This window comes from Triticum aestivum, chromosome 6A (assembly GCF_018294505.1).
Source record: "Triticum aestivum cultivar Chinese Spring chromosome 6A, IWGSC CS RefSeq v2.1, whole genome shotgun sequence".
In the NCBI taxonomy this organism is placed as follows: Eukaryota; Viridiplantae; Streptophyta; class Magnoliopsida; order Poales; family Poaceae; genus Triticum; species Triticum aestivum.
The window spans coordinates 403485037-403493474 of NC_057809.1; the positions used below are offsets into that span (position 1 = coordinate 403485037).

At 42.7% G+C, this 8438-nt stretch overlaps 1 protein-coding gene across 1 annotated transcript; it reads right to left on the reverse strand.

The window, feature by feature from the left end:
- Positions 1 to 5701: 5701 nt before the first annotated feature.
- Positions 5702 to 8158, reverse strand: LOC123129617 (putative cyclin-F2-1). Its single transcript, XM_044549713.1, has 3 exons — positions 7143 to 8158; positions 6993 to 7071; positions 5702 to 6067 (listed from the first exon to the last, which is right to left on the reverse strand). The coding sequence occupies exons 1-3, from the start codon at positions 8156 to 8158 to the stop codon at positions 5702 to 5704; spliced, it is 1461 nt and encodes a 486-aa protein (XP_044405648.1).
- Between the last annotated feature and the right edge of the window lie 280 nt (positions 8159 to 8438).

Consider the following 8438-nt stretch of genomic DNA (forward strand, 5'->3'; position numbering starts at 1 on the left):
TCAATCAAACAAGGGCATACAATCAATTTATCTATCACAAAAGTGCTCGGACTACTATATTTACATGGTGTACTACTACTACTAATGAGGTGGTCTACTAGAAATATTCTTCGGTTGCAGACTCCATGATATCTGCTCCAGCTTCATCAACATAGTCATCATCGCTACTATCTGGTTCCGAGTCGGTGCCGTCGATGATAATGTAGTCTTCCGGGCTAATCTCCTTGGGTTCTTCGTATTCATCTACTGGCGTAGGGCCTCCCATAAATATTCCAATCTTCTTGATTAGGTCGTCATTCTTCTCCACCAATACTTCAATTTCTTCTTCATAATCTTCACGTGTAGCCTTGAGTTCTTCCTCCAGTTCCTTGATTCTAGTCTTAGCCTTCTTCAGATCTATCATATCGGCGCACATCTGGTTCTCCTGTCGTCAAATGTGCTGGTTTAATTCCTGGATAAAAGCTGCAATTGATCTATTCTTCCTGGTGCTGATCATCTCCCAGTGTTCATCTCGGTGCCCACAAATCTGGTAGATAGTATCCTTGAGATCCTTGCGGTAGACTTCTCCAATGCGTCCCATGGCGATGTGAGCTACCAAGATCTTTCCTAGACTCCAAGTTGGTGCATCAAAAGAAAACTCTATGGGCTCAGTGACTGGCATGAACGTCTTTCCTGGAACTTGAACTTGAATCATCCAGCGCTCTTCTTCAGGTAAAGTGGTGTTGTATGTTCCGGTGAAGCTTGGTACTCCTATGTTCAGGTATCTAGTGACTTCCTTCAAGTGACGTCCAAAGGGTGTATCTTCATCCGGTTGTGTGAACTTGTTCCTTGCATCCGCCATCCTAAAGAGTAGAAAAGATGAGAGGTCAGAAGAGAAGAGAGTGAATAGTGATCTATGTCTCTAACTTAGTGGTCGTGTCCTACAGTCAGCGTGTGCTCTGATACCATCTCTGTAGCGACCAGACCTCAAACAGTCTGATCTCTGTGCTCCGGTGTCATCCCTGGATCAGTAATGCTGACACCACACAGTACTCGGAGGATTTATAGCAGAGTAGCAATCACACACTTATTACATCGAGTGTCTCAAAAGAGAACTTATTACAATAAATATGGCTTAAGGCCATCTAATAACGATAACAGCGGAACGCTTGGAAGATAAGTGAGTCCATTAACTCCAACGGCATCACTGAGTATGGAACCACGACCTAAAAACTCCTTAATCGTCGTCTAAAAAGTCTGCAACATTAACGTTGCAACCCGAAAACGGGTCAGCACATGGAATATGCTGGCAAGGTAATACATAGAGAGTAATGGAATGTAACAGCTATACTATATGCATATTTGGTTGGTGGAAAGCTCTATGGTTACAGTTTTGCGTAAAGCCAATTTTTCCCTACTTCAAAGGAATAAAATTTAATTACTATCATGGTGGTTGTTAAACATTGAGAATGGTTGACAGCATTCTCAATCCCAATTAAGCATCATCATTAAACATAACCCAACAAAATTAATTTAGGGTCATGTTGAGATTCACATGAAAATCCAGGTACTAGATACTCAAGATGTTCATAACAGGAGACACGGCTAACCATGATTAGTTTATTACACTCTGCAGAGGTTTGCGCACTTTTCCCCACAAGGCTCGATCGCCTCCGTTTGGTTTCTCGCACTACATGGTGTTTGAGAAGACGGATGACCGAGACATAGTCTTTCAGAAGCGCTAGCACCTTACGATTGGGTAGACCGTACCACCTACATCCCCTACATCTGCTAGTCTACCACTGTAAGAGTTCACACAACTTAGTCAACTATGCTAAAGCCCATAATAGCTTGTGGCTGCACACGGAAGTTTCTAGTATGAATAGTCTCATGATCCCTTTGAGCCTGGGTGGCGGTCCAAAAGAAAAACAGGCAAGTCCTGAAATATCCAGGTGCCTCAATCCACCCAGATGTGTGTTTAAGTTGCCACCTTAGATAAACCATTAATTAACAATCTCACATCTGTCATGGATATCACTCATCCAATCCACGTCTACTAGCATAGCATGACATAATAAACAAACGTAGAAGTAACTCCCAAAGGTTTGATAATAACAGGTAATAGGTACTACCTCATCTACTTCCCATCCCAAAATTTAATTAGATCCTAATCATGCAATGTGTGAGGATTGATGTAATGCAATAAAAGTGGGTAGTAGAAAAGGTATGATCAAAGTGTTACTTGCCTTGCTGATGATCCGCGAAACCTAACGATTCGAAGTAAGAAGGGGCGCACTCCGGGTACTCTATCGCAAACAAACAAACAAGCATACAATAAGTACTCCTAAATGCACAGGTAAAACTCAAATAAAAGATCTAACCAAAAGGTTCAACTTAAGAACTCCGGTTTGCAAAAAGAATCAAATTGAACGAAGCAACGAAAGTCAAACGGCGAAAGAAAACAACTTCGTTCTAGTAATCTGGATCTAGGGCAAATTTTACAGTAGCAAAATCTTGTTTAAGTTGGTTAAACGGATAAAGGGTTTCGAGACGAATCCCTAGGCGCTTGAATCGCCTGATTCCGATAAACGAGCGAAAAGTTATACTAAAACGAAAATCGGATCAGGAATCGCGGATTTAATCCGAGAAAAAGAAAGACGACGAACGCCGAATTTTTTTTTCGGCACGGAAAACGAGGCGTGACGAACCTCGGCCGCGAAATCCGGCGGCGGCGGCGGCTTAGGGCGCTTTAGGGTTTCCCCCAGGGCCGGGCCTCGGCTTATAAAGGACTCCCGGGTCGGTGTCCAGGTCGGACACAACCCATTAAGTCGGTTCGTTTTTTTAAATTATTACGCTCGGAAGAAAAATAAAAAGAAATACTAAACGGACTCCAAAAATTCCAAAATAAATTTTCACGGGCTTCTAAAATCAAGCCGCACAAAGTGAACATTTATTTGGGACCTAAATGCAATTTTGAAAAACGCATTTTTTTCCTAAATTCAAATAAAACACCGAAAAACTCCGAAATAAAATCTTATTTGATTTTATTATTAAATCCTCAATATTTCTTTATTTTTGGAAAGTCATTTTATTCCCTCTCTCATATTTTTGTAATAGAAATAATTGATGATAAAATAAATAAAATCAAATGATCCTATTCTCAAAATTTGAGAAAACTCAAATATGAAAATAACGAAATCCCCAACTCTCTCCGTGGGTCATTGAGTTGCGTAGAATTTCTAGGATCAACCAAAATGCAAAATAAAATATGATATACATGATGATCTAGTGTATAACATTCTAAATTAAAAATTTGAGATGTTACAGATGTGCTGACTATATTTGTGGAGGTTGAATGAAAAAGTATAATGAACCACCCGGTGATGCTTACAGCCGAATCTGATAGGGGTTAGTAAAATTTTAATATTTCCATGCAAGTATGTCTAGTGAAGGTCATACATCTGACCAATGGCTCTCCGCTCCACCCCCACTACCCACCCACCATACCGATGTCTGCAATGATTCTAGTGACCTTTATATTGGTGCTTCCCGGTGTGATGGATGGTCTCTTGCACTAAAACTTCTCCCCCGACCATACGACTGAGTCTCACGTGTGTCGTTGCTTCGAATCTCATGTAAAGTTCATCTCTCCCCCATCGCGCACAGAATGAAGAGTCACCTTTTTTGTCCTAGTACCTCCCGTTTTAGTTTCACGATACTTCCAAGTACTCTGGTTTTTTAGAGGATTACTAGACAATCGATACTTCCGAGTACTGAGCACTTTTTAGAAATGTTTGTTTCTCTTCTACTCGTTTTCAAATATTTATTATGTTCTATAGTTTCAAGATTTTTTCTCCAATACTTGCAGGCAAGTTATCTTTTTTGAGTAACTATCAATTTACGCTTTTCTCGATAAACAGATTCCACACCCATTGGTTTTGGCTAGATCTTTGACGAGTTATCCCACGCCATTCCAAGTCAAATGTAGCCAACTTTGTGCGAGTCTATGAGAGAGCCTTTGAAGAGCAAAACTTTCAAGAAGAAAGCAAGCAGTTTTGGGTGATTCCAAACTTTTTTCTTGAATCATGAAGGCCTAACTCCTCCTTATGTTGAACCCCTATTCATAGTGTTCATTTATCTTTGCATCAACCATATCCTTTGTGTGTTTTTGCATATGTGTGTATGCGTGTGTGCATGCGCGTGCACGTGTGCGTGAGAGAGAGAGAGAGAGAGATCCTATGGGTTATTGAGAGTGCTTTGATTAAGATATTCTGAGATGGTCTACTAAGTGATTTTGCTTTATCTATTACTTCTTGAGGGTAGGCACCTCCTAGAGGGCTAGGAGTTACTTGATAGCCTTCAACAATCATATTGTGAAGGAATCAAGAGTTTGTACAAGGTCATGAAATCACTTTCTTCGTACGAAGATCTACCCCGAGTTAGTCTTCTAAGTATAAACCATGGTTGTATAGGTGAGCATGCGCTAAGTGGGCGTGGTGCCGAGACCTTTGTGGTCTTACAAACTTCCACCAACGAGGAGTTGGGTAGTGCCAATTAATTACCTAATCCTCGGCATACATCGTCGAGCTTTCGTCGTTTGCATCCTCCAAAACTCAAGAACTTTACTTTCGGCAACATTTTTTCTTGTTAGCTTGCATGTGTATAAGTTTCCTAAGGATCAAACTAGTCTAATTGTAAAACTCGTCAACCCTAAAATCTGGTATAGAATTTTCAACAGGACTATCCACCCCTTCTAGTCCATTTTACGACGACCCAATCCAGCCTTCACATAAGAAATTCCATCTGTATAGATATCAAGTAACTTAATGTGCTATATCACGCAAATTCAGAAGCTTTGTTTGGGCTCGCTGCTAGGTCCTTTTAAAACACCCCTTTTAGGGTAGAATCCCACCTCAATTCGATTAGGTGTCGTTATGTTCTTATTATTTTTTCCAAAGAAACCTTGGGAAAGAACTAATTTTTGCTCTCGGGCTCCATGGAGCCCGAAATTTTTGAACATTCAAAAATGAACTTTGGAAGTTAAAAAAAATCTGAAAATTACACAAGTATTTATGGACGTATACTAGATATGTGTGTAATTTCATCACTAAGTACGTTTTATGTGACCTTTACCAAAAGAAAAATCATGTAATTTTAAAGTGAATAGTATATGTGTTAGAAATACGTGATTTTGTCATTTTCATGTATGTCACACCAAACAATATTTCATCATGAAACTTCGCAGGAAAGTAGTATACATCCATATGTACGTATATTTTTTGAGAGATGTTTGAAACTTAAAATTTTGAACTTTGAATTTTTCATATAAAGGGCTCCATCGAACTCCATTAGGCATTTCCGCCTTGGGAACCCTTCTACTACGGACGTACCTATCTTCAACCTCATGGTACCTCTCAAAATACAACAAGCCATCAGCGGATGAGTCCATGCACCACCTGAGGCATCATCATACATGTATGCACAATGAAAACTACAGTACACTTTATGTTAACCTTAAGATTTTTGAATGCGAAAAAAATGGACTCGCTTTCTTTGACAACTTCGTACAATCGAATGATTCAATCTGATAGTATGTCACATAATTCGAAGGGAGCTTGCCAATTGTACACCTGAACATCATTATTTTTTTAACAACTCATGGTTGAATCATGTAAGTGGCTGTCCGCCCCTAAATCTCCCATTACAATTCTTACTCATTTTGCTAATACGCTGGCAAGATCACGAAGCGCGGATCGGGATTCATCATGTACAAGGACTGAATGCCAAGGATGAGGTCCGTGGGCTTGTACCCTGTCAGCTCCGTGAATTCTCTGTTCCACTTCTGCACCTGGCTCGCCATTGGGTTCAAGATCAGCCTGGCCAGAAAGACCGCCGACGCCGCCACGGCGGATGGCATGAGCTGCACGCATCTGTAGTCAACCAGCGATGTTTCGGCGAGCTGATACGCCAACTTCTGAACCTCCAGGTCGCGCTCTCCTTCCAGGCCGTGCTGATGCGCCAACTTCTGAACAATTGACCTTTTTACGATGGCGTCTATACTGCTGGAACGTACGGCCAGGGAGGTTTTCTACCCCATGCATGACGGTGTGATTTACAGATAGGATCTACGGCTTCGTAGGCTGGACATGATTTATTCATTGGCATTGATCGAATCATTTTATTTTTAGGGTGTTCTGGACTTTTTGCCTATGTGCATCTAGATATGTAGAGGCCGGGCTTTCTTTCGATACGATTGTATCACCTCGATATATCTATTCAATGAAAAGTCCTTTATCGAAAAAAAATCACCTATCATGCAAATTCAGAAGCTCTATGTGGGCTTGCTGCTAGGTCATTTCACGGCACCCTTTTTTGGGTAGAATCCCACCTCACTTCGATTCGGTGTCTTTATGTTCTCACTATTTTGTCCAAAGGAACCTTGGGAAGAGAATTGATTTTTTGCTCTCGGCCTCCATGAAGCCTAAATTTTTCAAACAATCAAGAATGAACTTTTGAAGTTTAAAAAAAAACTGAAAGTACACAAGTATTTATAGATGCATACTGGATGTGTGTGAATTTCATCATGAAATACGTTTTTATGTGGCCAGTACATGCGCTAGAAATATGTGACTTGTTATTTTTTATGTAGCTTGCATAAAACAGTACTTCCTCATGAATCTTCGCAGACAAGTTGTATACATCATCCATATGCATGTGTATTTTGTTTTTGAGAGATTTTTGAAACTTAATATTTTGAATTAAAGTTTTCAAATAAAGGGCTCCATGGAGTTCAAATTATTTTTCTTGAATACAGGAAGCATTTTACTAGCTAGGTATCTATCTTCACTCTCATGGCAGCTCTCATAATTCAACAAGCCATCAGACGACGACTCCATACATAACCCGAAGCATCATCGTACTATGCACAATCAAAACTGAACTTATAGGTTAACTTCTAGATTTTTGTATGCGCAAAAATGGGCAACCTAAATTACTCTTTGACAATTTCGTACAATTGAAATATTGAATCTGGTAGCCGTCGGCATAGGGCATATAATTCCACAATTCAAAGGGAGCTTGCCAATTATACACCTGAATATCATTATTTAACAATTCAGGATTCAATCATGCAACTGGCTCTCCGCCCTTAAATCTCCCATTACAATTCTTGTTCGTCTTGCAAAAAAGCTGACAAGACCGCAAAGCGAGGATCAGGATTCATCATGTACAGCGACTCAATGCCAAGGATGAGGTCCGTGGGCTTGTACCCTGTCAGCTCCGTGAATTCCCTGTTCCACTTTCGAACCTGGCTCGCCATTGGGTTCAAGATCAGCCTTGCCAGAAAGACCGCCGACGCCGCCACGGCCGATGGCATGAGCGGCAGGCATCTGTAGTCGACGAGCGATTGTTCGGCGAGCCGATGCGCCAACTTCTGAACCTCCAGGTCGCTCTCTCCATTACTGTACCTGGTGAAGTGGTCCACAAAGATGTAGGCCGTTGGTTCGCTGAGCTCGTACCGGAGCACCGCCAACATCTTGCACTCCACGTCGATCACCTCCTTGCTCGTGGCGAACCCACAGTCGTTGGCAATTTTCGCGGCGTCCACCTTGAATATGGTGTCCCGCTCCTCATATTTGGCGGCGGTGAAGGCGGCCGTGGCGCCCAGGAGATGGAGCTCATACTCCATGTTAGTCGTAGGTAAGGTTCGCGCTGATAGCACGCGGTCGACGTAGGAGACGGCGCGGTGAAGCGTGCCGGGGGCCAGGCCGTAGTACCGAGTAAGCCCGTCCATCCAGATAACAAGGTTGGCGCGCATGGACGGGCTCATCCGATCTCCCTGCACCGTCTTCAGGTAGTCTGGCCTCGGCGGCTCCTCGACGTTCATCTCCAGCTTGCGGAGGTTGAAGTCAATGTCGGCGTCGTAGTCGGAGAGCCGCGGACGCGTGGCCGAGTTGTTGGATTCAGGGGTATCGAAGACTGGGACGGCGCTCTCCGGGAGCAGGGATGGTACGGGTTCCTCCATTGCGGCGTAGTGGTCGACGGGTCGAAGCGCAGGAAGTGCACCGATGGCTCGGAGGTAGTCGTCAATGTCCCTCGTCTCGGCGCCGCTCCCTGGTAAGGCGACGGGGATGGGAGGGCCCGAAAGGAGCTCGGTGGTGAAGGGATCCATGATATCCATGGCCGTCAAGGAGAATGGAGACACTCGACGGTGGGTGCAAGATTGCAGGGCACGGTACGGTGGCGTGGCGTCGACCTGGCTATTTATTGAGGAATGCACGTTGCGCCCGATTGGCTGCATGAGAACTGGAAACCGTGTGGGTCCTGTAATCCGACTTTATCCTATGCGTTTCTCTCCTTTTTCTCTTTCATTTTGTCATCGTTTCTTTCCTCTTTAACAATTGTGTTGCCATTCTCCAAAAAAAAAGAAAAAAAACAATTGTGTTGCCACCAGGGTTTTT